Source organism: Sporobolomyces salmoneus (genome assembly GCF_050403485.1).
Source record: "Sporobolomyces salmoneus JCM6883 DNA, S_salmoneus_JCM6883_v1_ctg50, whole genome shotgun sequence".
Lineage (NCBI taxonomy): Eukaryota > Fungi > Basidiomycota > Microbotryomycetes > Sporidiobolales > Sporidiobolaceae > Sporobolomyces > Sporobolomyces salmoneus.
Window position 1 is genome coordinate 21,972 of NW_027481113.1, and position 26,395 is coordinate 48,366.

General features: G+C 51.9%; 7 protein-coding genes across 7 annotated transcripts; 5 read left to right on the top strand and 2 right to left on the bottom strand.

The window, feature by feature from the left end:
• Positions 1-2,655: 2,655 nt before the first annotated feature.
• On the top strand, positions 2,656-6,293 carry JCM6883_005763 (uncharacterized protein; the record flags this gene model as incomplete). Its single annotated transcript, XM_076634037.1, has 10 exons — positions 2,656-2,837; positions 2,912-4,532; positions 4,595-4,765; positions 4,832-4,967; positions 5,038-5,174; positions 5,243-5,341; positions 5,401-5,706; positions 5,772-5,921; positions 5,988-6,140; positions 6,201-6,293. The coding sequence occupies 10 exons, from the start codon at positions 2,656-2,658 to the stop codon at positions 6,291-6,293; spliced, it is 3,048 nt and encodes a 1,015-aa protein (XP_076485961.1).
• A 483-nt stretch (positions 6,294-6,776) lies between these two features.
• JCM6883_005764 (uncharacterized protein) lies at positions 6,777-9,545 on the top strand (the record flags this gene model as incomplete). Its single annotated transcript, XM_076634038.1, has 9 exons — positions 6,777-7,087; positions 7,142-7,424; positions 7,489-7,849; positions 7,919-8,142; positions 8,203-8,213; positions 8,277-8,674; positions 8,736-8,849; positions 8,909-9,168; positions 9,237-9,545. The coding sequence occupies 9 exons, from the start codon at positions 6,777-6,779 to the stop codon at positions 9,543-9,545; spliced, it is 2,271 nt and encodes a 756-aa protein (XP_076485962.1).
• A 498-nt stretch (positions 9,546-10,043) lies between these two features.
• On the top strand, positions 10,044-13,390 carry JCM6883_005765 (uncharacterized protein; the record flags this gene model as incomplete). The annotated part of the gene is made up of 8 exons (XM_076634039.1): positions 10,044-10,618; positions 10,683-10,742; positions 10,798-11,135; positions 11,195-11,256; positions 11,334-11,908; positions 11,982-12,743; positions 12,809-12,868; positions 12,940-13,390. The coding sequence occupies 8 exons, from the start codon at positions 10,044-10,046 to the stop codon at positions 13,388-13,390; spliced, it is 2,883 nt and encodes a 960-aa protein (XP_076485963.1).
• A 443-nt stretch (positions 13,391-13,833) lies between these two features.
• Positions 13,834-14,837, bottom strand: JCM6883_005766 (uncharacterized protein; the record flags this gene model as incomplete). Its single annotated transcript, XM_076634040.1, has 5 exons — positions 13,834-13,986; positions 14,050-14,255; positions 14,316-14,453; positions 14,516-14,618; positions 14,682-14,837. The coding sequence occupies 5 exons, from the start codon at positions 14,835-14,837 to the stop codon at positions 13,834-13,836; spliced, it is 756 nt and encodes a 251-aa protein (XP_076485964.1).
• A 617-nt stretch (positions 14,838-15,454) lies between these two features.
• On the bottom strand, positions 15,455-20,731 carry JCM6883_005767 (uncharacterized protein; the record flags this gene model as incomplete). Its single annotated transcript, XM_076634041.1, has 24 exons — positions 15,455-15,540; positions 15,604-15,664; positions 15,737-15,750; positions 15,849-16,030; positions 16,095-16,373; positions 16,448-16,752; positions 16,813-16,886; positions 16,952-17,026; positions 17,098-17,188; positions 17,246-17,324; positions 17,389-17,454; positions 17,521-17,594; positions 17,669-17,737; positions 17,820-17,871; positions 18,030-18,106; positions 18,867-19,114; positions 19,181-19,267; positions 19,336-19,475; positions 19,534-19,610; positions 19,677-19,809; positions 19,883-20,133; positions 20,204-20,333; positions 20,403-20,426; positions 20,502-20,731. 24 exons carry the CDS (start codon positions 20,729-20,731, stop codon positions 15,455-15,457), a joined length of 2,904 nt encoding a protein of 967 aa, XP_076485965.1.
• Positions 20,732-20,802: 71 nt separating this feature from the next.
• Positions 20,803-21,811, top strand: JCM6883_005768 (PITH domain-containing protein; the record flags this gene model as incomplete). Its single annotated transcript, XM_076634042.1, has 5 exons — positions 20,803-21,105; positions 21,179-21,207; positions 21,278-21,500; positions 21,571-21,664; positions 21,729-21,811. 5 exons carry the CDS (start codon positions 20,803-20,805, stop codon positions 21,809-21,811), a joined length of 732 nt encoding a protein of 243 aa, XP_076485966.1.
• A 237-nt stretch (positions 21,812-22,048) lies between these two features.
• JCM6883_005769 (uncharacterized protein) lies at positions 22,049-26,160 on the top strand (the record flags this gene model as incomplete). Its single annotated transcript, XM_076634043.1, has 9 exons — positions 22,049-23,164; positions 23,229-24,083; positions 24,145-24,561; positions 24,645-24,852; positions 24,921-25,133; positions 25,206-25,282; positions 25,361-25,429; positions 25,498-25,716; positions 25,846-26,160. 9 exons carry the CDS (start codon positions 22,049-22,051, stop codon positions 26,158-26,160), a joined length of 3,489 nt encoding a protein of 1,162 aa, XP_076485967.1.
• Positions 26,161-26,395: the final 235 nt, after the last annotated feature.

Consider the following 26,395-nt stretch of genomic DNA (forward strand, 5'->3'; position numbering starts at 1 on the left):
GGGATCATCGAGTGAAAAAGTTGGGTCAGGGCAGAAACAGGTGGAGAGGTGACATCGGGCCGGAAGACTTCTCCCTCTCGGAAAGCGAAAAGCGCCAACAGGGAAGCTTTCTGCGTCGGGAAAGCACTTCTTCCATTCTCGATACAAAATCCAGCTTCGATCGATCCTTCCCTCCTCTTCTCAGCCTCATCAACCGTTTCCCCTCTCTTCCAGCTCCGACACTCCGAAGTGTAACCTCAGCGAGCTCTACATCCCTTCGGCTTCCCTCTGTTCCGCCAATTTGATGTAGTAGGCGTCACGGATCTTGGCTATCAGAGATTGTAGTAAAGTTGAGGGGCAGGATCAGCTGCGTTCGGTAGGAAAGGGCAAGAAGAACGGGAAAGGAAGTATGATTTGGTAGTTACCGTTCTTTACGTGGTGTCCATACCTGAAAAGTCCGCAATCGACACTGTCAGCCTGAGGCCTCTATACGATAGGCGGTGCCCGTCGCGCGAGTAGAGCAGAGTGCGCGCGGAGAGAGAAAGAGAGCAGAGAGCGAGAACTTACCAGAAAGCGTAGCCTCCAACGAGACCGGAACCCAATCCGATCGAGATATTGTAGAGGATCTATCAACAGTCGTACGGAGTCAGCGACTGAGGGCCCTGGGTTTCGCCGGGAGCGAGCGATCCGAGATAGATCAGCTGGGAGCGAACTCAACTGAACGACTGAGCATTCCTTGAATCGGAGCGATAGCCATATTGTCGTGTTCTCTCGCTGAGTTGCGTCGGCAGTGCAGGAAAGGAAAGAGAGGAAGGGAGAAAGAGATCCCCGCGGCAGAGGCTCTCGCTTTTCAAGAAGTCTCTAGAAGGTCGCGGCGGGCGAGCTGTTCGTCTCGCTCTTCTCTGCCTTTCTCTCTTCTGTTCGTCTCTCCTTTGCTGCGACTAGGACAAACCGATAACATGCCATTTCGCCAACAACTCCAAGCTAAGATACCGCTCCAAAACGACTATTCCAGAAGTTCAATCAGTCAACTCGATTCTCCCCCCTTCACACGATCATCCTCGCTCGGTTCAAGACTCGGAAACAGGGACCTACTCAGTTTATTGCTTGGCCTTTTGTTGCTCGAGGTACCTGCGAAAGGGGCAGGGATCAGTTACGAAAGGAGGTGCAGGGTGGGATAGGGAGAAGGAGCTTACCAAGCATCACGGGTTTGAACCTTGGGGAGGTGCATGGTGTACCTGTGGAGCACACCCGGTCAGTCCAGGGCTCGGAGCGAGAGGAGGAAGAGGATAGAGATGCGAACCAGTAAGCGTAACCGAAAACGAGTCCTCCTCCCATTCCGATCGAAAGGTGGGTAAGGAGCTACGAGATACAATTGCAAGGATATCAGCTGGCCGGTCAGTGGAAGATATCGAAGGGTGGTTTCGGAGATGAAGGAAGGAGAAACAATCCTCATCTCTTCGAAGACTCTCAAGGAAGACGATAGAGGAGGGGAGGGACTCACGTGCTTTCGGAGCATACCAGAGATAGGTGCGATCGCCATTGGTGTAAGGTAGTTTGGTTAGATTGGACGGAGAAGGCGAAGCAGCGAACCGATCTCAAAATGGTTGACTGTTGTCTTTCTCCTCTTTGCTGTACACTGCTCCGACGCGTTCGATCAATCGGCTCAAGATACATACCGCGGACCCTCCGTTCTGAGCTCGGCAGATCGTGGATGTCAATCTCGCTCACTATTCGCTTCGTCCTATTCTCTTCGATCAACCCTTGCTCCTATTCGCTCAGAACTGTAGGGGCCAACTTGAGGGTCGAGTTGGACGGCAAGGTGGTCCGGAAGGCGCCCAGAGAATCGTGAAACCTCTCATTCGGCTCGAAACTGTTTCCTTCTTCTTGAGCTTCGATTTCCGCCTCTCGCCAATTGAGCTTTGGTTCGACTTCAACATAGAACTAAACTAAACATGTTCTTTCTGTCGGTCGCTGGTATTCTGAACCGTCGCTCGAAGTTAAGGAAGCGGTAGGAGGAGGATCGTGAATTGATGATTCTTCAAGGTGAGTAATCGCTGGCGATACATTGTCGTGCGCAGCGCACGCCCTCGAGCATGTACTTCAGCGCTGTATCACTGACTGTCGGTCCAAGTACAACGAGGGTTTCAGCTCCGCTCGGACTGCAAGTCAGAAAAGTCGAACAGTCGATCTCAGCTTGGCTGTCCTTGACTCGTAGCCGAGGCCTCCGAGCGCTAATCGTATACTGCTTCCGTCTGTGTCGCCCCTCAACGTTCTCGTGCGTCAACAACGCTTATAATCCGTGATGCGGGTAGCTTGCGCAAGAGGAAGATTGAGAACAATCCGACTTTGCATCTCTATTTTTACCTCTTTCCTGAGACCCTGTGCTTAGTAGACTCGTTGCTCCGAGTAATGAGACTGTAAACTCTTTTTGAGGGCAAGTACAGAAGCCTATAGTCGCTGCAGGACACGGAGTAACTTGTTCGCGAGCACAAATCCCGAAGTTTTCACCCGAGCTTGCAGTTGCGTTTCGGCGAGTTACGCTAGTTGCTAGCCAAGATTTCGCGCTTGTGTAAAATTATCTGATTGACTAGATCTTCACACCATTTCACAGCTTCAAGGAGGAGGCTTCCTTTCGCTGCTCTCCAAAGTCACAGAGGACTTGCGAGAATTCCAATGCTCGCAGCTTCTTACCCAACTTCCTCCCTACCCTCGCCGTTTCAGGAATCCCGCAGTTTCAATCGTCGACCCCCTCCTTCACTTCGACCCTCTTCGTCTCGAAAATCAGCTACAGCAAGTCGCCCTCCGAAACTGCTGCGAGTTCAATCCGTCACTCACAACAGACCCTTCACTTCCCGGTATGTACTCGCCGCGGGTGGGATAAGTGGGAATGCGATATGTGGAAAGCTAACGTGAAGTTCTCCTCGACTAGACCTCGTTTCTCCTCCTACCGATCGGCCCCTCCACAGTTCATCAAACTGGCTTCATTCAGCGACGACAACGGATTCGGCGACCTCCTGAACCCTGCAAGGTCTGCCTTCGCCTCTACCGCTGACGATTCCAACTATGGCGAGTTCCCAACAGCGCAGGATGATCCTTGGGCCGATACAACGTCTTCGTCAATAGTCTACCCCTCTGCAACACAACAGCAATCTTACTACGACGAACCTACATCACCAGAATCTCCATCACAGCCGCTCCGAGAAGATCTCGCTGAAGACGTGTCGTTCCATCGCGAGAACGCTCCAGAACCCGAAACTCCCGCTCCTCCTCCTCCTTCGTCGTTCTCCTATTCCCAGTACGATAATGATCCTTACACGCCCACTTCTCCACTCGCTTCGACTGTGCCCGCTCTTCCCCTCTCACCTTCTGAACAAACTCCCTTCGGTTCTCCCCCCACCTCTCCACTAGTCTCCTCTGCCTTCCAATCCCCTCCTTTGCCCTCTGCCTTAACCGGATTCACCTCTGCTGAACCGATTTCACCCTCGAGAACAGCGAATAAACCCGATCTTTCCGCACTTCTCGGAGAAGAAAAGCCTACTTTACCAAGTTTCTCTAAACCTAGACGGAGGGAAAGGAGTGAAGGGGTTGCAGGACCTCTCGGGAGCAAGATTGCAGTGTTACCGGTCGGTTCAGTGGGGAGGAAGCCCGTTGGAGGAGCCTTAGCGGCTTTGTTGGGGTTGGAAGTCGAGAAAGAAGAAGAAGAAGAACGGAAGCCGAAACCAGCTGTCGGCAAGGAGAAGGAGAAGGAAGAAAAGCTAGAAGTGGTAGAGAAGCAGGAGAAGGAATCTACGGAGAAAGTTGAGTCAGTCGAAGTTCCTACGACGGAAGAAGAATCAACGGAAGACGGAACGACGGAAGCACCTCTCCCTCCAACCGAAACGTCAACGACTTCTCTCGAGACCGACAACAACGCTGTCGAGGTTCCTCTTCCTCCCTCTCCTCCAGCGATCGATCTCGAAACAACCGAAGAGTCTCAGCTGTCTGTCTCGGAAACTCCCGTCCTCTCTCGCATGCCTTCCGAAACTCCCTCGATCGCTTCGACCACCACAGAGAACATCCCGTACGAATCGATGGTCAGCCCTCTCGACGATAAAGGAGAACCTGCATGGCCGGCGAAACAACAAGTCGATGGTCTCGAAAGTCAACTCGCTTCAGTTCAAATCGACGACGAAGAAACAGCAAGTTCTTCTCTCAGTTCGACCCCTACCGCTTCTTTCACTTCGCAAACACCAAATCCTCCCGCTGCCTCCGAATCGGTTCCAGCTCCAACTTCGAACGTCGATCCCTCCTATTCTCAATACATTTTCTCCGATGATACATCGAATCCTCAAGCCGTCGCTGGTTCGACTCCTTCAAGAGGTTTCCGAGCTTTCAACGGTTCAGGGGACGAGGGAGGATTCGGAGGAGGAACGGACGATGGGGATAGTTTGAGAGGAGCTTATAGCAGAAGCGTCGAAGTGGGAGATGCCGAGGATAACGATACAGAGACTGGAACTCGCGCAAACGAACGAGCTGTTGATCGAGAAGAGACATCTCGGAATCAACGAGAAGTGAGTCTTTCTCCCTTTTCAGGCTTGTAATTCGGCGTGCCCAACAACCTTGCCATCGACAGGGTTCTGCACCATTGCCTCCTCTACCGACTGCTGCTACGATTCAAGGTTCGCCTCGTAGCAAAGATCTCGGAGGTTCTCTCGGTCCTTCGTTCATCATCACCGTCGGGGACCCTCAAACCGTCGGAAAGAACCCCGCGTCGCAACATACTGTATTCACCGTTCGAACTCGAGTGAGTCCGCTTCCCGGATTCTTAGCCAAGATGGCTTTGATTGACCGTTCTTTCCCTTTTGCACAGACAACTTCTTCCGCTTTCCGCAAATCCGACTTTTCAGTCCTTCGTCGTTACAGCCACTTCGTCTGGCTCTACGACGCGCTGATGCAGAACAATCCTGGAGTAATCGTTCCTGGAATGCCTGAAAAGCATGTGATGGGTAAATAACGCTCAGTCTTGTTTCATTTCCCCTACCTTGAGCTGACACGCTCGATCTCCGTCCTCGACAGGTCGTTTCGGTACCGACTTTATCGAGAACCGACGACTAGGGTTACAAGCTGCACTCACAAAGATCGTTGCTCACCCAATGCTCGTCGGTGATCCCGATTTGCGCTTGTTCCTCGAAAGCGATACGTTCCACATCGACGTAAGCCTACTCAGACGATCCCATTCGATCGTGCACGACGCTGACCTACCTGCTCCTCGAATAATCAGATCAAGCAGCGAAAGATCGACACCTCGCACGAAAGCAAAGGGTTCCTCGCCAACCTCAGTAGTAGCATTTCTGGACCAAAATTCGTCGAATTTGACGAGGTGAGCACGCAATCTCTCCTCCGCGGTCCCATCTCTTGCTAATGCCTCGTTGGTAACAGTACTTTGAAAATCGCCGACACGCTCTCGACACTTTCGAAACTCAACTTCGATCTCTCCTCACTTCCCTTTCGGTCGCTGCGAAAGCTCGTTCAGTTCTACAAGCTTCTTTCGCCGATCTACAAGCTTCTTTTCTCGCCCTCGCCGAATCCGACCTGTCGACTCAACTTCGAAAATTGTTCAACGAGGCTGCATCGCTGCAAAAGAGACTCTACGACCTGAGTGAAGCGCAAGCGGTTAGTGACGAACAAATCGGAGGGCTCGTCAGTGTCGCAGAATCGTACGCGCGAATGTGTGCCAGTGCAAGAGTGAGCTCAAACTCTTCCTCTCTTTTCTCGGATCAATGTTCTCACGTCACCCCACTCGTTAACAGGGTGTGTTCGGAGCACGAATCAAGGCTTATCACACATGGCAAACTGCCGACTCACGGCTCAGGAAGGCTCAAGCTGAACACGAGAAGGGGAAAAGATCGGGTCGAACTCACTCCGAACTGCTGCCCGATTCTGTCGCGATGCTCGCCGATGTGAGTCATCTCTCCCACTCAGCGCATGTTGTGCTCGTCTGACGCTGCTTCCTACGCTGTAAACAGGCCGAAAGGAAAATGCTCGACGCTCGACACGATTTCGAAGACGTGAGCAAACTTACGAAAGCTGAAATGGCGAGATTCGACAAGGAGAAAGTCGACGACTTCAAGAAGGCTCTCGAGGAGTACACTGATTCCTTGGCTCTCCGTCAACGCGAGGTGAGTGTGATTCGAACTCGACTCGGCGAAAGCGAGCTCACTTTGTTCCCCTTTTGCTAGGTCGTCTCGGGTTGGCAACATTATTACGATCTACTCTTCAGAACGGCTGAAGCTAACGAAAGCTCTCAAGCTGCTGTACCTTCTGACTCTTGATGCAACTCGCACACGTTCCAGTTCTCGAGCTCGAAAGGTCAAGGTCAAGCGTCTCTCCTCGCGGTGACATCTCGTTCACCAGAGAGGTTCTCAGTTTTCCAACTTTAGACATTTTCCATGTGTGTCTCCGCTTCTCTCCGCTTGATCGCATTCGGAAAGCTTTCAATGGAATCGAGGCGATGCACTCTCACTTGCTTCGAAGTCTGAGTGAGGAACGAGATCTTTACAGATGAAGCTCAGATGCGACTGACGACTGCGAGGCAGATAGGGATGGAGAAGGGACAGGCGGAGAGTTTCTTCGGTTCCGGAGATTCGTGAGTCGTTTTCTTTCTCGCTCGCACTCAAAAGTGTTTCGGACCTGATGATTCGGTTCCGGTCCCCACAAGCTTCCAAACTCCAAACATTCTATTTTAACTTTTCTCTCTCCCTTCCTCCTACTCCCCATTGAACGACCCTCAACGTACTCGCCATCGGAAGGTCTGTATGGGCAAACGGGCCCGGCGCTCGACTGCGGACGATGAGGAAGAATGGGATCCGACCACTCTCACTCGACCGAGAGGCACGAAGAAGCAATCCCGACCCAGTGTAAAGGATCTCAGCGATAGTGACGCCTCGAGCCAGGCGACTACGAAGAGCTCTTCGACACCAGCTCCAAGAAAGGGTGGAAGAACCCGAGTTGCTTGCGATCAATGCAGCAAAAGGAGAAGTCGATGTAGTTTGAAAGGTCCTGCTTGCGACGGATGCATGGAAAGAGGGGATCCCGAGTCTTGCTCGTATCAATCTCTGATCTGGATGTGAGTTCTGTCTCGTTGACTCGAAAGAGAATTAAACTGATCCCATTCTCGTAGAGACGATATCGACGATCTTCCTTCTCGACAGCTTCGTCGCAAGCTAGACGCTTTGGAAGCTTTCCTCAAAGCTCGACCAGTACCAACAGCCCTGCCCGCGTCACCTCCGAAGCAAAGCCCGGTCCAGCTTCCGATTCAACTCCCTTCGGAATTCGCGATCAACTCCGTCTCGAGCTCCTTGGCATCCTGTCGGAACGCGCTCGCCCGTTCACTCTTCACAAATGGCAACTTGAAAGATGCAAATCTGCCCGGAGGTCTCAACATGGCGGAACTGGAGTTTCAGGTGAGCTCGACGGTTTCCGAGTTTGAATATCTGACTCGGAGCTGAGTTTTGTCATGTTTTACAGCTCCGACAAATCGACAGCAATTTCCTGTTAAAGACTGCACGAATCCCGCCAACCACTCCTACCTCGCTCCCTAGTCCTCCCCAAGCTCATCTCGCAATCTGTTTCTACTCGTCGACGATAAACCCGACTTTTCGCCTCATTTTCGAACCCATCTTCTTCCGTCAATGTCAAGAGTTCTGGTCGAGTGGTATCGTACCGTCTTCCACCTGGCTTGCACTTTACCTCGCTGTCTGTACTTCGGGATTCAGAGTCATCTTGAGCGATAAAGAAGCGATGCGTCAATCGGGATTGCTCGAAGATGAAGTTGCTCAGCTCGCCGACAAGTGCTGGACTGAAGCTCGAGATATAATCGAAGGGGAAGGTGCGCCTGTCTCGCTCTTTGTCCTCAGTCGCTGCGGCTTACTCGTTTCCTGTCGTCTGTTTCATCCAGGTTTTCCTCTCGCCGCAAATCTCGAATCGATTCAAGTCTCGATTATCCTCGCTCTATCGAGCTTGTACGGAGACTCGAGCCACATTTCCCGCGCTTCATCCCTGATCAGCGTCGCTGCGAGATGCGGTCTCGACTATAGTCTCAACATCGATCCTCGTGAAGGACCGGCAAACCTGACTCCACTAGAGATCGAGATGCATCGTAGGACGTTTTGGGCTCTCTATGTGAGTCGATTCAGAGCTCCTCAGTGCAAACAAACGAAATACTGACGGTTTCTGGTTCAGACTTGCGAAGCGTGAGGTTCCTTCGTCCGTCCCGACGCTGTCAAAGCTGATCGAAGTCTCGGAACCTTCCACAGTATGTTCGGCTTGATCGTGGGAAGCGATATCTCGAATCTCAGCTCGACGAACCCTTCCGTCCGCCGGCCTCTCTTTCTTTCGAACGATTGCTATCTCGCCTCGGGCAACCTTTCCCCAATCGGTGTCGACGCTACCACGCGACCCCTTGCAGTCTCTCCCACGTCCTCCCTCTTCACGGTCGCGTCAATATCGGTAAAAGCTCTTTCGATCGTCAACGCCGGAGGAGCGGGAATTCTTCGCCTCATCGAAGAAATCGAGTCGTTTGATGGAGCTTTCCATTCTTCGGAAGTCGCAGACGCCATGTTCTGTGCTACCTTTGTCTTCCTACATCAAGCGTCAAAGGAGGTGAATCTAGCGTTCACGCGAGAGCAAGAGGTCCGTTCGGCGAAACATTTTGGTAAATCGAGCTCTCTCTGTCTCGAACGGAATGAGAGACTGACATTGTATTCACCTCATAGATTCGCTACTTCGTGCGGCAGCTTCGATGGGCCCAAGCATTCCACCCGACTTGCTCTTCTTTTCAACGACTCTGTCGCTTAGTGTCGCTTTGCGATCTTGTCTCGTGCTTTTCGGTATGTCTTGCTCCTGACCAACCTCAATGAGTCCGCTTCTGATAGTCTCCCGCGTGCAGACGGTCAAATCGCTTTCGAGCAGACTCGGGCCGACCTACGCAATTTCGGTCTCTCGCTCAACTCGTCTTTCCGTCCATCTTTTCTGCGACGTCCCGCTTCCCGCTGCGCCTTGCTCCTCTCACATATTCTAGACCGGTCTCCCCAGTCAACGAGCCAGTCGACTCCTTCCCTCATTGATTCGTCTCTTACAACTCCCTGTAGCGAAAACGCTCTTCCTTCACCAGCTTTTGGCGGCAGTGAACCATCTTTTCAATACTACGTACGTCTTTTGAATGGCTTTGTCACCTTTTCATCTCGAGCTAACTCTTTCAATCCGGCCTCCGATAGCTGCCAGACCCGAGTTTCGAGAACGCGCTCGGATCAACGAAACCTCCTGTTCCTCTATTTCACGACTCTAATGTACCACACCATCAGACCGACTACAATATTCATGTATCTCAATCTGCTCATCAACCTCCCCTCACTCGACCATTCACTGCCCCTCCCCCTGCTCGACCTCTCCTGACTCTTCGGACTACTTCAGCCGCTCCCGCCGAGCCCAAGCCTGCGACACCTGTTCTCTCGCCTTGGCAAGACTCTTCACAAACCCCTTCTCGCTATGTCGGCTACGCCTGGAACCAATCCGATCTCCTTTAAAGCGCAACTTTCTTCGCATCTAATCTTCACTGTAATACCCTCTTTCGAGTGCTCATATCCATTCTATACCTTTCCTCCTACACTCCATGGCCTGTACATAGTCATCCCCCAACGCATTATAGACACTCCACACCTTCACAGACACTCTGGTCGTTCAAACTTCAGCATCTTTCCTTCGCATTCGTTCTTTCTCTCAGCAGACACTTTCCGCTCATTTACAGACACTCTCCTATCCCGCAAACTCCTCTTTGTAACAAACTCAGCAGGGTCTCTCGCCTGGCAGGAAGCGCCTCTAGCGTGCGGCGAACTAAATTTTGGCGTGCGAACGGAGGAATGAGACTTTTCGCCTCGACTCGGTTTTTTTGCGATTATTGTGCTACCGTTCTCGTTGCACGAACGAGCCAGAGCTCGTCGCTCAAAAGCCCTTTGCCGAACGATATTCGGGCCCGAGACGCGGGAATCTTGTTCATCGACTTTCTCCCCGCGACCTCTCACCCAATGACGACGCCCACGCAGAGCGATTTCGGCCCATTAGCAGCTGGAACATCTGATACGCCTAGACGAGATCGTACCCTCGACCTGAATCCGCCTTTGACGCCGAGAAACAGCACAACTCCGATTTCATTCAAACGGCGGACGCCTTCGAGGAGTACGGGTACTTCGAAAGTCGGCAACTTGATCAGTAACCTCGTATCGAACAACAGCAACGCAGAACGCGAACTAGTTCCCTCAAGTTTCGATCGTCCAAACGTTGATCAGTTGAACGATTCGCGGTTCCGCGCCGTCTCGGAGAGCAACTTCTCACAAGCAATCGATGACGACGATGAGGAGGAAGAAGGTGTGGAAGACGAGCTAGGGAGTGGACCGAACTGGAAACGAAGAGGAGGAGGTGGGGCGAGATTATCGTTCGCTCAAGGAACGGCGCCGCCTAGACTCGTTCCGCCTTATACACGCAATATGGCGTCGCCTTCAAAGACTACCGGTCAAGACGGAGGAGAAGGAGATGAAGCCGGGGAAGCAGAAGCTTTGCCTCTCGTCGTGACTCCTCTTCCCCGAATTCCCATGACAGTTCTGTGAGACTTTCTTCTGGCTTGGAATTCTTACAAGCAGTCTACTCACGCTCTCTGCTATCGACAGGTGTGTCGCCCTCTTCGGGGAGTTCCTCTCGGCGAGTATCTCGTCACCTTTTCTTTTCTTGTGAGTCGCGTGCACACAATATCTCTACTCTGCTGACGTCTTTCACACGCCACAGTATGGTCGAATCTTTCGGTGTCGGCAAAGATGGAGGAGGCGAATCAGCCGTCTCCCTGTGGGCGGGAGTCGTCGCTGCGTCGTTCTTCCTTTCGCAATTCCTCACCTCTCTCCTGTGGGTCTCGGTCGCGAACAAGCATGGTCGGCGGGTCGTTCTATTCGCATCGCTCGTCGGTAACGGTCTCACGGTCATCCTCTTTGGAGCCTCGAAAAACCTCGGGAGCGCGATCACGACGAGGTTAGCTTTGGGTCTGTTCAACGGCGCCGTCGGGGTCGCCCGAAGTGCTGTCACGGATGTCACCGATGATTCGAACCGACCGCTCGCCTACACTCTTGTCGGTAAGTTTCAGGCGAACCTCGCATTTCTTCGAGCGCTGACTTTTAATCGTTGTCTTCAGGTTTGCTTTGGGGTTTGGGAGGAATTGTTGGGTCAGTTTTGGGAGGAGTGCTCGAGAGTCCCGTAAGCTCTTTCTTGCTCCTCGTCGACCGGAATACAGTCAACTCATTGAGATATCTCCTTTGTTCGCACTAATACAGACTCAGAAATTCTCATTCTTCGCCGACTCTGAGCTATTCGCCGAGTACCCTTACCTCCTCCCCTGTCTCGTCGCTGGATCCGTCACCCTCTTCGGTGGATTCCTTTCGCTATTCCTCAATCGAGATGGAGGAGAACGAACAGGAGGTATCCACCTACCGACCGAGAAGGATATGCAAGTTGCGACTGGCGTTCTCGCAAGCACGACGGATTGGATCCTTAGGCAAATCACCAAACTCTGGAACGTCGCAACAAGGCGACAAGCGATTCAACTCGACTCGACTCGCGCCAATCTCCATCCCTCCTCTGCCGGAGGCCTCGAATCGCCTGCCGTCTCGCCTTCGATTCTTGATTCCGAACGTAATCCCTTTAACGATAGACGGCGAACTTCGAAATCATACGGATCAGCTTACGGCTACGGAAGAAGACCTAGCGGTGTCGGGTCGACGATGGCTGGAGACTCTGGCTTGCGGATACCTTCGACGTCAATCAGAAGGAGAACCGGTCGATCGGTTTCGGTCGCTACTTCGAATCGCTACGATCCGGAGAACGAAATGGTGCACTCATTCGCAGAGAGGTGAGGGGACTCTCTTCTATGCTGACTGCGCGTGTAGCTACGTTCGTTAGCTGATTCTTGTTACCATTCGCAGGTTACTTCTCGCAAACAATCAAGCCGTCTTCAACTTGAGTGACGTCTTCCTAGCGAAAGCTGCCGCCGACGATCTCGTCAGTCAACGAGATTACGAAGGATCGGTCTTCGAGAGAACTGAGGAGGACGAAGAAGAAGACGCCGACGATGTCAATTCGGAATACGGTGACGTCGGGTACGGTAGCGCTCTTCCTTCGCTCGACGATCTCCGAGGTGAAGCTCAACGTCAAGATCTTCAACGACTACAAGAAGAGGAGGGCAGTGGAATTCGATCTAATTCGCCCGCTCCCTCGCTCGTTCCGCCTCAAAGCCGAGTAATGCGATCGCCGAATCGTGAAGTCATGCCGTCGTTCGGACAACACCTCAATCGTCCAAGCTTTCAACGTCTTCGACGAGGTTCGGCCGCTTCCTCGATCCGACCCATCTCGATCTTTTCGAATTCTGGACTCGACCCCGACACGCTCGCGTCTGCCGTCTCACAGCGCCCCGACGAATCTGGCTTCGCACCGATGGCGGCAATTCCCGAAACGCGACCGGATAGCACCCTCGAGCATGGACAAGAAGAAGCTGAAAAGGTTTCGCCGATCTCGCAACTTCCGAAATTCCTCATCTTTCAATACTCTCTCCTCGCTCTCCACGGAACGACCAATGACCAGATCTTTACCGCCTTCCTCGTCGCACCAAGGGCCAGTGGTGGCTTGGGACTCGAAGCCTCTCATTATGCGTATCTCATCGGAAGCATGTTCTTCTTCTCTCTCGTTTGGTGCGCTTCTCTCTGCTCATTTCGTTCGGCCATGTTGAGACTGACTAATGCTCTCGGGTATACAGGCAGTTCCGCTTCTATCCCTCGGTTGGTCCCCCTGGTGGACCTCTATCTCATTTGAGCATGTCAGTTCAAGCTCTCTCCCTTGCTCTTTCCCTACTGCTCTCAAGAGACTGATGGACATCTCTCAATCCAGGTTCCGACTCGGGCTCTTCCTCTACGTTCCCGTCTACATTCTCGTTCCGGAACTTCGAGCCCTCATCCTCGTCGAAGGCGAAACGAAACTAGTGATGATCGGAATGACTGTCCTGACCTCGATCCGTTATCTCGCGAACGCGTGCGCCTACACCGCCGTCATGGTCTTGATCAACGTTCTTACCCCTCCCGACTTTATTCCTCTGGCGAACGGATTGGCCCAGTCTTGCGTTTCATTCGCCCGTTTCCTAGATGAGTTCTCTTCCTGCTCCCTTAGCGTCGTCGGTGTGAGACTGACATCGATCGTTTGCCGCTCTCTACGGCCTCTCGTCGGGGGCTATCTCTTTGCAGCTTCGATCTCCAACAAGTCTCACCCGACGCCAGAGTACTGTTTCTATTTCATTGCGGCATTATGCTTCGGAGGGTTCCTCGCGAGTTGGAGAATCCGTTGAAGCTCCTCTTGACCTTTCTTCATCACCTAATCTCTTTGTTCAGCTTTCGTTCTTACTTGTATTTCTTCCGCTTCTAGTCATCTATTTGTCTGCTGTCTTACTCTCTCATTCCGCAATCACACTCTTTGCATCCCTTTCCACTTTCGTTCTCGTCAGTCTGCTCGCCAAGCGCGACTCGCACATAATTGAGTGGTCAAAGCGTTGCGTCGACTGCTTTCGGTTTTCAAATCGCTCTCTATCGACTCCTGACTGAGGATCACGATGGTGAGCTGCAAATCGAGTATGAATGGCACAACGACAAAGAAAGGAAGCTACGAGAGAGAAGAAACGAGAGGAGCTGGAACGAGCGCAAACGCAAAAAAGGAGAGGGTGAAGTCGCCGTGCAGGCGGAGAGTGACGAACAAGACGAGCAAGAGGAAGTGAGAAGGAAGGTTGAGGGAAGATTACTCGGAGTCTTCCGAATCTTCCTCTTCCTCAGAGATGTTCTGATCCTGGACCCATTTGGCGCAAACTTGGGCAAATTCTTCTTCGGTCAGAGTCTCAAGGGTTGCTGCCAAGTCGGGCGACTTGACGTAGGTAATCAAAAAGTTGATCAGCTGGAACGTCGACAGAACAGGGAGTCAGTGGTGCTTTGACGGTCAAAGAAAAAGAGAGCCCACATCATCGAAATAAGCCCGATGGTTCCTCGCTTTCCCCTCGGATGAGAGCGATACACCGATTCCTGGATCTTCACCTTCGTGCGCCGCAGCAACGATGATATACTCCTTAATCTCATTGATTCCGTCCTCGTCTAAAGCGTCAAATCCTCCCAACTCAAGAAAGCTCTCTTCTCCAAAGAGGGACTTGAGCATTCTGACGGTTCCGTCTGTAGCGTAGATCGTCAGCGGTTGTATACAGGCGAGTCAAGAAGGAAGAGACGGCTCACGGTGGGTAATATGACAGGGAAGCAACGCGATTCCCTTCCAATACTCCTTCAGGTACTCGTATTCGGTGCCGGCGGGGTCCGGCAGCTGTTCCGCAAACGTCGGATCCATGAGTATGAAGTAGTAGAGGTCCCCTTCATCTGCTTGCCCGAAAACTTGGTCAGTGAATGCATGTGCCGTTTCATCGCTGAAAAGAACTGACAGATCGGTTCGGGACTCCCGAAAGTGGTCGAGTATGAGAGACCAGCTTCTGTGAACGCTTGTGCGATAGGGCCAACTACCCTGACGACTCCGATTCGCGAGAACTGAAGAGCAACCTCATGCTTTAGGAAGATGGATTAACGTGAACCGCGGGAGAGAGTGCTCACCTCGCCGGTCAAACCCGCAAGTTCATAGGCCGCAGCAGCTGGAGGGAGTGGACTTGCTGGGAGGTCGAGTTTGAGAGGAGTCGATCCCACGTTGTGGGATTGAGGCAGAGACTCTGGAGCGTGGGCGGAAGAATCGCAGTTGTCGGAGCTGACCATGCTTGCTGTTGTTGTCGCGAAGTAGAGGAAGAAGTGAAGAAGAGATAGAAATGATGAGAAGAGGGAAGAGAGGAAGGGCGAGTTTTCATCTTTCCGAACTCAGAAGTCAAACTCGCCGAAAAGGTTGACATTTCGCTGACCAACACGCAGACCTACCTCGAAGCATTCAATCGCTTCGCTGAGCTCACTTGCAACTCTGCAGAGAGATGTACATTCGAGCCAAGCTCGAGACTCTTGAAGGGTGAAACGGCGACGACTTCGTTCACGGCATAATTATTCTATCGAAGGCGATCAAGCTCGGGTTCTACCCTTCTCGTCTCCGTCCAGTGAGTTCAGGTTGTGCGATTCGCCAACGAACACGCGGCGAGGAGGCGCTTCCGAAATTACTCCGAAACAGACGAGTCGAAACGAGATGACGAACCAAAACGAGATTGAGAGAACTAAGGTACTGCTTTGAATTTCAAGAGTCGAGACAAAAGGGAGAGACGAAGGAACCGCCGGAGACCAACGAGAGAGTACCGTAGAGGACAGACCAGAAACGAGAGAAAGGAAGTAAGGTGCAAATAAGCGGGGAGAAAATGAAAAAGTGAAGGGCAAAGTCGACGAATCGAAGGCGTTTAGAGGGGGTTGCTCATTCCAAGGTTGATGTTGATGGTCTTCACTTGAGTGTAGTTCTTGAGGGCGTATTCTCCTAGCTCGCGACCTGTAGTACGGAGACGTTAGTGACCGTTTCCAAAGATCGACAATGTGAGATCTATCGCCTTACCGATACCAGATTGCTTGAATCCACCGAACGGTGCTTGCGAGTGAAGCATGTTGTAGTTGTTCTGTCGAGAGAAAAGTCAGTCAGCCTCACGCGATAGCTGACAACCGAACAAGAAAGGTGAAGAGAGACATACAACCCAAACGGTTCCTGGGCGTCCATTCAAACAGAGGTGTCAATTGCCATGTAGAGAGGAAGGGAGGAAGAGAAAAGGAAAGGAAGAGGGCAGGAGAGAAAAGAAAACATACCTGCTTGGACCCTAGTCGCAGTTCGAAGAGCACGAGTGATGTTTTGCGAGAAGATAGCGGCGGCGAGACCGTACATCGTGTCGTTGGCCATCTCGACAACGTCGTCCTCATCCTTAAACTTGAAGACAACGATGACGGGACCGAAGATTTCTTCCTTTGCGATCTTGGCGTTTCGGGGTACACTAGAAACGAAACAGCAACGGTCAGAACGAAGAGGACGAGTAGATAGACAGGAAACAGACTCACTCGGTGAAGATGGTAGGTTGAATGAAGTAACCTTCCTCTCCGTGACGTTCTCCACCAGTGAGCTTGGTCGCTCCCTCGTCGACACCGGATTGAATGTGAGCGGATACTCGGTCGTATTGGAGTTGGGAAGTAGCGGGACCTTGGAACGAATCCTTGTCGAAGGGGTTTCCGACCTTGATCGACTTGACTTTGGCGGTAAGCTTTTCGAGGAACTCATCGTAGATGCCTTCTTGAACGAATACCCTCGATCCGGCGCAGCAGCATTGACCAGCGTTGAAGCTACAAGGTGACGAAGAAGCGACATGTCAGCAAGTCGCAAACTGGAAAGACGGAAGTAGAAAAGGAAAACTCACAAGAGTCCAAACGCAGCCCATGAAACAGCTTGGTCGATATCGGCATCATCGTAGACAATGTTGGGAGACTTTCCACCGAGTTCGAGAGTAACAGTCTTCAAGTTGGACTTGGCAGCGGCGGCCATGATTTGACGACCGACGGCGGTCGAACCAGTGAACGCAACCTTGAGAATCTTGTGGTGCGACGAGATGGCGGCTCCGACAGTGTTACCGTAACCAGTGACGATGTTGACAACACCAGGAGGGAGAACTTCTTTGATGAGACCGGCGGCGTATTGAGCGGACAAGGGAGTGGTTTCAGCAGTCTGTAAAGAGAGAGCCAGTCAGTACCGTCGCTCAGACTGATTCGCAAGCTACCAGCCTACCTTGATGACGATGGTGTTACCCATGGCGAGAGCGGGACCGAGTTTCCAGGCGAACATGAGGAGAGGGAAGTTCCCTGCGTAGCGAAGAAATGTCAGTTCTGATTCGTTTTGCTTGAACAGAAATGGAACGGCGACATACAGGGGATGATTTGACCGACAACTCCGATGGGTTCGTGCCTCGTTAGAACCATCTTGGTGTTGTCGACTTCGATGACTGTCAAAGCGCAAAATTCGATTCCGTCAACTTTCGGCTCATCGTGAAGAGCAGAAGAGACTTTGATATACCTTTTCCGTGATCCTTGTCAGCCCATCCTCCGTAGTATCGAAGGCACTTGGCGGCTTCGGTAACATCGAATCCACGAGCGAAAGTGTAGGCCTGAAAAACGACGAGCGTCAATACGACTCACTCGGGGAGAAGAGGAGGTCTACTCACTTTACCGTTGTCCATCGATTCGATAGAAGCAAGAGTATCGGCGTGTTCCTCGAAGAGATCGGCGAGCTTCATCAAAAGACTGGAAGATCCAAAAGATGTCAATTTCCAGCGAAGCTAACGTTGGAGGATGAAGCAAGACTTACCGACCACGCTCGTGTCCGGGGCAACGTTCTCCCCAGACGGTGTCGTAAGCCTTTTGTGCGACCTCACTGCAGAGCGGGAAGAAGAGAGGTGAGTTGGAGAAACGACAACGAGACGGAGCGGAAAAAGCTTACACGGCCTCATCGATATCTTCGGGAGTACCCTCGGCGACGGAAGCGATGACCTTGCCGGTAGAAGGGTCGACGACCTATCACGATTCCAAACTCGAGTGAGCAAAGGGAAATGAAGTCGAGTGTGGAGAAAACGGAAAATGGTGCTCACATCGATGGTCTTTCCAGTCTTTCCAGCTTTGAATTCGTTGTTGATGAAGATACCGGTTTGAATTTCGGCCTGAACACGGAAGAGAGAGTAAGAAGCCGTCGAAAAAAGGAATTCCTAGCTCAAAAGCGGGGGAGACAGAGAGAGAACTCACCTCTTTGACGGCGTGGTGGGAGGGGAAGGTGAGTTTAGCAGTGAGTCCAGACCTGTCGTGGTTAGCGAGTAGTCGAGGAGGAGGTCGTTGGGAAAATAGAGTTTTCGAAGAAACGTGGACGGCGGAGAACAAGGGTTAGAGAGAGAGTAGGACGAAACGACAGTCCGTCAGTGAGCGTCGTCGAGACGTCGAGAGCTAGGTAGTACTCACATTTTGTGGTGTGTTGGTAGTGCAAAGTGTAGAGGGAGGAGGAAGAGAGAGAAAGAGAGGAAACCTTCAACGTTAACCTGTGAATCCCCGCGTTCAAGAAATGTTAGGTGGTTTGGGCTTCGGACTTTTCTACCTCCACCCGAAAAGGGAAGCGCCACAAAAATCTCGGAAGCCCCTCTTTCACAGCTCCCCTCGCTTGTCTCTTTCGCGAGATTCGAGGCCTTGAGTCGACGAGTCTCCTGTTGAGCCGTATCAGCTGATACGGCGTTCTCTTTCTCCGCACATTCAGTCGCCGCAAAACTGCTGATCAAATCAATCAATTTTTGAGAAAACTTTCCGATAGGGCGCACGGACAACAAGGCAAATTTCATCAGTTGTTCGAGTGCCTAGCTTTAATTTCAGTCACTAGCTAGGAGTGTCGATAGTACGAGGACATTGTACGAGGGGGAGGAGAGTGAGAAAGGACGCCACCGCAGAACGAGGGGAAACCGTCCGATCGAGTCCATGCCCAGTACTCGCTCGTCGATCTCCGAGCTCAACCTGGCTGCTGACCCACGAACGAGAATCTTACAAAGCATCCCATACAAGCGCGGAGCTAGTCACTAGTCACTCAACTCTGTGCTCGGATCCACATCCGACTGAACCTCCCGAGTGATTCAATTTTGCCTCTACACCTCTCGATATGAGCTACGGCCAACTCACGAGGCGTTCCTTCACTATCAGTATCTGTATCATTCCACGTCTCGACCAATTCTACTCGTTCGGCATTCCCTCCCTCAGATTCGACCACTTACTCGCTCGATAATTTAAACAATTCTCTCTATCATCCATTCCAACCTCCCGCAATTTGTCCTTGACGACTCCAACGATCCCACCTTGATCACGAGGCTTGTCGCCGCTCAATTCCCAAAACATCGCTCCCGCGAGTTTATTCACGTTGATGAATTCGGTTTTCGCGAGTGCGGAAGCGGGAGAGTCGTAGGTGATCCATTCGGAGTTTGGCGTGACGCAGGAAGTCGTGACGAGGTGTGGATCGTAGTGCTCTTGTGAGGAAGGAAGAGGTAAAGCTTTGTAATCGTAAGATCCTAGCGGAGAAAGAATTTCGGTGAGCTACGTAGCGAGGAGTCGACGAGAGCCTCGGAGTTGCATACCTGCTTCCCAGCTGCCAGGCCCGACACCTTGGAAAGGTTTACCAGCTCCTCCACAGTTCAAGAACGATCGACCGTAAAGCGGCATCCCTTCACGAGGACGATTCAAAAGGTCAGTTGCGAGAGCTCAAATGAGTCGAAAGCCATCAAACACGTACCCAAGACGAGTTTCTGAACGGGTACACCTTGGGAAGTGTAGAACCGGATAGCTCGATCAGACGAGAGCGAATCGGGAGAAGCACCGAATAGATTCGCTTGATGATTTGCGGTCGAGTCCCACGATCCGGAATAATCGTATCTGAGGCGGAGATACGATGTCAGCTCCGGACAAATTGTGTAATGCCGTTCGAACTCACGCCATGAGGTTCCAAAAGGAAAGGTACTGATCCATCTCTCGAACCAATAGTTTCTCATAAGTGCTCGGTCCACAGGGCTATACAGAGCGATCTCACAAATCATAATCAGCTAGAGTTGAGTACAGAAAGCTGAGTTGACATACGGCGGCGATGGTCAACTCGAATCCTTGAGGAAGTTGCAGCCCTTTCTCGCTCGCCAATCGATCTAAACCTTGTCGTAGATCCCTCAACAGAAGCACGTAGTCTCGAGCCTCTTTCTCATTCTGCGGATATTCCCTACCCTCGCAGTTGACCCCTCGTCAGCCTTCAAACATCGTTTCGCAAGGAATCCCGAGAAAGCTTTACATACCAATCAATGTCCAATCCGTCCAGTCCATAATCCTCGACCAATTTAACCGCACTCTCTACGAATTTACCCCGTTTCTGATCGTCCCCGACTCCTCTCCCGAACCTGCCATTCTCTGAATAAGTCCACCCTCCAATCGAAAGGAGAACTTTCAAAGACCTGTTACGTTTCTTGAGGAGGTACAACTGTTTCAAGTTACCGTAGAGGTTCGAAGATGCGTTCTCGTCGTTCCAGGAATCGTTCTCGTAGTGAATCTTGCGAAATGAGCACCACGTTTCAGCGAAAAAGCGCGAAACGAACGAGCACAGAGGAAAAGGATCGTACCTCTTGATCTGCCCAACTGTCCGTCAAGTGTACTTCTCCGGTGTCCTCTTTCAGGTTTGCGAAACTGTACAAGATGTGAGTGAGGTCGTTGACGGGAATTTGGTGAGGTTTGTAGTTTCGTCCATAAATCCTACCGAAGGACCATTCAAGTTAGCTAAGCTCCTTTGTCTCTCTTCGCGACTAGCTGCGAGCGACTCACCCCCAGTTCGTAAAGTATCCGACGCTATTGAACGGAAAGCGAGAGTAACGAGTGAGTCTGAGCGTATCTCGCTTCTTCGAGTTGAGAGAGAAGACTCACTTGACTTTCCCGTTCGGTCTCGGTATACTATCGTTCATCTTGTTGCTCTGACCTCCTTTCGAGTAGTCAGACGAGACCTTTGGGGAAGCGAGGCGGTGCTTGTCGCCAAACTTTGCGAACAGACCTATGATGACGAGAGCCGAAGCGACTAGAGCTATACGAGTGCGATAGGAGGTGATCGGAGGCTTCTGGTGAGGTGGATTGAGAGGTCTGTATCCAGCTGAGGACATGAAAGAGGGAAAGAGATGACGAATTTAGGTTTCTCTCTCTCTCTCTCTCGACCACTCACTCACTCGCCGAAATGAATTGCGCCGACGACTTGACTTCGGTAGATCTAGATGCATCGGTCGATACTCTCCAGATCTCATCCGCTTCGACTTCCTCGACTATTTCTCTGTATCCGTTCATCCTCCAATCTGGCTCCTACACGCTCAACGCAGAGGATACGAGTCACCTCCAGCGGATACTGAGACCATTAGATTCGAAAGATACGGTAAAGACGAACGAAGAGATCGAAGGTGCTGAGGAAGGGGAAGCGAGAGATGGGAATTGGAACGCCGGTTCTTTGGACAGTCATGACGGGGACGAGGAACTACTGATACATGTGAGTCTTGTCCTACATACATCTCCTAAAGTATATCGGCGTGAGACTGACTCTCCCTCACGCGATGAAACAGGTTCGTTTCTCCGAGCTCGTTCGAATAAAGTAAGTCATCTCCGCTCGTCCACCTCCTATGACCCGCTTGTACCTCACTTATACTGTCCTTTGCGAATAGATCACTCTTGATCGGTACAGGAGGAGGACGACTACCTACATCACCGCGACTCGCGAGAGTTTGGGTCAACAGATCGAACGGAATCTCTTTCGACGAGACTTCGACGGTCAAGGGCGCACAAGAATGGGAACTCCTCGAGAACGAGAATGGGTCGAGAGGTGCCGTCGAGTATCCAGTTAGGATCAGCAAGTTTGCGAACGTTTCAGAATTGGATTTGTTCTTCGTGAGTTTCTCGCCCTTATCAATACCCAATACAGCTAACGAGAAGCTAATACCTCTTCCGTTCGATCCAGTCAAATACGCGGTCAGAACAAACGAGGTTATTCTACCTAGGGTTTATGGGAGAATCCAGGCAACTCAAGAAAGAACCCGGAGAACCTATGACCGGTCCGTCTCCTTGTCTCTCCTCACTATTCCGCTTGTACAAGACTGACAATTTGTTCCGATACAGTTGGAGCTGAGAACGCTGCTCCAAGCTTGTTGGACGGAATGAAGGAAGAAAAGAGAGGAGCGAACCAAACTTCTGCTCGATAGTCTTCCCTCTTTTGTCCTGTTTAGTCTTTCTCTTCGCTTTGCCTGTTGATACTACTACTACCTGTCGTTGACTTCGTTTCTCTCCATGCGAGCAAGTTGGAGCAAGGTTTGTTCGAGACGGTTTCCGCATAGATCGTGCACTGACCTCGAGTCGCGTTCTTCTGATCGCGCTCAGGCTCCGACGATCTCTTCTTCCTTCCCTTTCTCTACCTCTTCCCACTCTCTCTCGCAGACAGGATGCCATTCCGAATGCCACCACCTACAACAGCAACATCAACCTCGTTCAATCCTCCTCCTCCCTCTTCAGTTTCCCCCACATCCTCACCTCCCAAAGCTCCTTCCTCTTCCTCGATACCACCCTCGAACACAGCTACCGCTACAATGACGCTACGATTACCGGGTCCACCGCTACCGCCAAAACCTCTATACTTGACCGTCTCGAAAAATTCGACGGTTTCATCAATTCATGCAGAAGGAAGAGGACGAGATCGAGGGACAGGGTCAAAGAGCGGACAGCGAGGGAAAGGAGTGAGGGGAAATAAGAGAGGAGAACTACCGAGATGGAGTAGGATCGAAACGGACGACGACGGGAAAGAGGGAGAGGATGAATGCATCGATTCGGGAACGGTCAAACTCTCCTCGGGTTCATTGGAGATGGCAGAGGGGCAGGGGAGAGGAGAATCAGGCGACAGTGATGACGAGAGGAAGGGTGGAGTGCTTTCAGAAAGAGAAGGAGGAGAGGAAGAACCGACGATGGAAGAGTTACTCGGAACCTCAGCAGGACTCAGTACTTTCCGGCGAAAGCGTACGAAGGAACGCTCGAACGACGATAGCTTCAAGAGTGCGGTAGCCACTCTCAAGGTTCGACAAGACGACGATGATGAGGAAGGAGGAGGAAGTTCGACGGTCAAACGAAAGTCGATCTATTTCGATCCGACGAACGAAAACCCTTTCTTGCCACCTTCGCGACAGATCGGAGAGAGTCCTAGCGTCAATATGGAGGGAGACGTCGAAGAAAAGACTGCGCCCTTGAAAGAAGGATTCGATCTCGTTGAACTCTCGAATCCGTCTCATTTACTCCTTACCCCTGCTGTCCCCCTCGACAATACCCCCTCCGTTCCTTCTTCATCCCAACTCACTGACGACTCGCCTCAACTCGAACTCCCCTCGACACCTCAACTCGCGGTTTCTCTCCATTCCTTCTCCGGTGAAACAGCTTTCGGCGAACTCTCGTTTCCACAAGGCGTCGATCTTTGCGTCGAAGTCGAAGATCTTGGAGGTGGATGGAGTCTTGGGTATGTCGAAGAGGCTGGAGAAGCGGGGAGGGGATTGATTCCGAGGGGTTGGTATGCCGTGAGTTCGATTTCGCTGGTGTGAGCTCGGAATTGACGGCGCTGATAAGCGAGATCGGTCACAGTACGTCGATATCTCGTCTAATCATGCTCCAGCTCAAGATTCGAAAACCCAAACAATCGACACCGAGACGGAAACGCCTGCTCCAATCTCGACAGAACCTTCGACCCCTTCCGCGACTTCTTCTCCCCTCAGTCGCCGCTCGGAAGACGCAGAGCCCCTTGAGGCACCTTCGTACGCTACACGATCGATCGGACGACATCTCGTCATTAGCGGCACCGAATTCGAACCGATCGAAACGCAGAAGGTCACGGAGGAGGATCTCGAGAAGCGGCCGAACGAAACGGTAGAGGAAACTCTGCTCGGCATGGAAGAAACGAAAGCTCGAGAACACGAAGAGCCTGCACCGGAACCGGACTTAGTCGAGCTAGGATCGAACGAAGTTTCGTCTGAGGAGGAGGAGGTTCCGGTTGAAACGACATCGTCCTCAGCGCCTGAGGACTCGATACGAGCGAACCTGATGTCGATTATACCGCCCACAGAGACGAGCGTAGAATCACCTCCCGGTACGAAACTGGAGGAGACCTTGACTGAGCTACGTCCCCCTGCTCCGACTCGACCTTCTCCCCCAACGTCACGAGGAAGTATCCTCTATCGACTCGGCCTCGTATCGTCTCCGTCGAGCACTACTCCCTCGAGGTCTTACCTCCTCGGAGGTCTTTCGATTCCCGGCGCCTCGATCCTCGCTCGTTCGCATCCCCATCGACCTCCGTCTCCCGTCTCTTCTGAGCCAAAGAAGGAGCGACTCAGCCGGACTCCGAGTGCTATGAGTGGGAGAGGATACGTATTGGAATGGGTCAGGAGAGGAGATGAGCTTGATGAGGAAATTAAACCGGAGACTCAGATTTGGAATATTGACGTGGGTTCCCTCTCCATCCAGCTAATGTAAAGTTAGCTGACAGAGAGTCCGGAACTCACAGAACGAGAACGGTCCGACCTGGAGAAGCGATTCCGAACCTTTCGTCGTCCAAGTTCATTCTCCTCGAAAACTGTCACCTCTCGGCGAAACCCCTTACACCTCCTTCCGTCTCACGACGCATTTCCCCTTCTCTCCCTCAACAGCTCCAGACGCTCTCGACGACGATCCTCCTGAACCATTGACCGTCTCTCGCCGGTTCTCACAATTCGTTTCTCTTCACCAACTCCTCATTCCTCGATTCTCTCTTCTTTCGATCCCGCCTTTACCGCCGAAAGCGTTCGGAGCGACAAGGTTCTGCGAAGAATTCCTGGAGGAGAGAAGAAGGGATCTTGAGAGATGGATTGAGAAACTCGCGAATCATCCAGTTTTGAGAGAGAGTGAGGAAGTGAGAGGGTTCCTGTCTCTCGAGGACGACAAGGTGAGAATCTCTCTCGTCGTTCCTGCAAAAAGATCCACACAAGTGCTGATCGCCCTCCGTAATGATTCTCGTTCGAATAACAGGATCTACACTCTCTCCTCTCCCCCTCAAGTGCAACTTCTCCTTCCCCTCTCTTCTTCGCAAGAGTCTTTCATCCAGAATTCAGTATCGATATCAACGAGGCAGAAGAGATTGGAGCCCGATTCGAGAGACACGCTCGAGCGATCGAGCTCGGAGGAGGAATGAAGGAGGTCGAGACTGCTGTCATGGGACTGAGAGAAGGGTTCAGAGGTGCGTCTTGGTTCATCTGAGATCGGGATCGCGTCTCGTTGCTCATCGGATGCCAGTACGATCGACAGGAAACGCGAATGCACTGTCGAACCTTTCGAATTCTCTGATTCGGCTCGTCGCCGGTCTGTCTCTCCCTCCGACAAGCTACGATTCTCCGCCCACTTCCGAAGAGATCGAACAAAGATTCAAGGAAGTGGAAGCAACTCGTACACTAAGGAGAGCGAGGGAATGGGGAGTTCAGAACGAAGAGGGAGCGTTTAGTTGGAAAGACGAGGACGAAGGTACGTGTTCCTCTGCTTAGCTTTTCCTTTTCACCTCATTAAGCTGGTTTAGATCAAACGCGAAACTTGTAGAGGCTCTTGCTTTGAGTAAAGCGGTTCAAGCGACGGGAGAAGCGTTGAACGAAATGGCTCAATCGATTGATACCGCAGTGAGTTCTCCCATCTTTCCTGTATACTCCTTGTACGGTGTTCGATGACCGCTATAACCGCATCGTACTGGTGGATAGGCTCGAAGTGATCTCGTCTCTTCTCAACTTCTCTTGCAAGAACTCGGTCGACCATTCTCTGAATTCTCCGTGAGCTTCTTCTCTCCCTCCCAAAACTTCCTCGATCTGACTCCTGTTCTGCCTCTCTTCGTATACAGAATCTCATCCCGATGCACAAAGATGTTGTCTCAGAATATCGTCGTCTAAGTCGATTGAGCGCTCTCGAACGAACGGATCAAATCGATCAACTTTCTCGTTGCGAAACGAGCCTCAATATCACTTGTGCCGAGATGGATTACATTCGATCGGAGAGACTTGAGGGGATGAAGAAGGCAGTGGTGATGTTGCTCGATGTTTGTATCGAGGAGAAAGAGAATGTAAGTTTGGTTTCCGTTCTCACCAGGCTTCTTTCTCTCGTCCTCCTCTTCGTGCCGCCTTCCAGACTTGAGTGGAAGCGATTTCCTTTCGACGCTAGTGCTGACTCCCTGTTACCTTCGTTCGAGCAGTCTCTCGAACAACTTCGTTTCGCACGCGGACATTTCGACCCCGAAGCATTCACCGCTCTCGCTCTCACCGGTCCTCGCCTACGGTCTCCCCTCGAGCGTGTCGATCTCTCACAATCAGCCCACCCGCCTCTTCTTGGAGTGAGGTCGTTCTTGGTGCCTCAATCGACGGGAGCGGCAGTTCGAGATGCGATTGGAGGTACTCTGTTGAGGAGGAGTTCGACGCGAAGGCCGACTTCGACGAGGGCACACAGTATTGCTGAGCATACAGTGGAAGAGGGAGTAGAGGAGGAGGCAGAGGATCAGTTGGTCAGGTAGGGGAGGAATCGAGTGAGAGGCGGGATATAATTGTCTCAATTTTCCTACATCATTTTGCTTTGAGATCTATTCACTCTAGTACAGAGTCTTTTGGCCGTCAAGCTGCGAGAATAGTCTGTGAAATCGAGACAAGTGACTCGGTTCGGGCGCGTGACGAAAACTGAAAGATGTCACTCGCTTCTCTTTCTTTCTCTCTTCTTCTCTTCTCTTCACTTTCCCCCTCTCCTCCAACCCT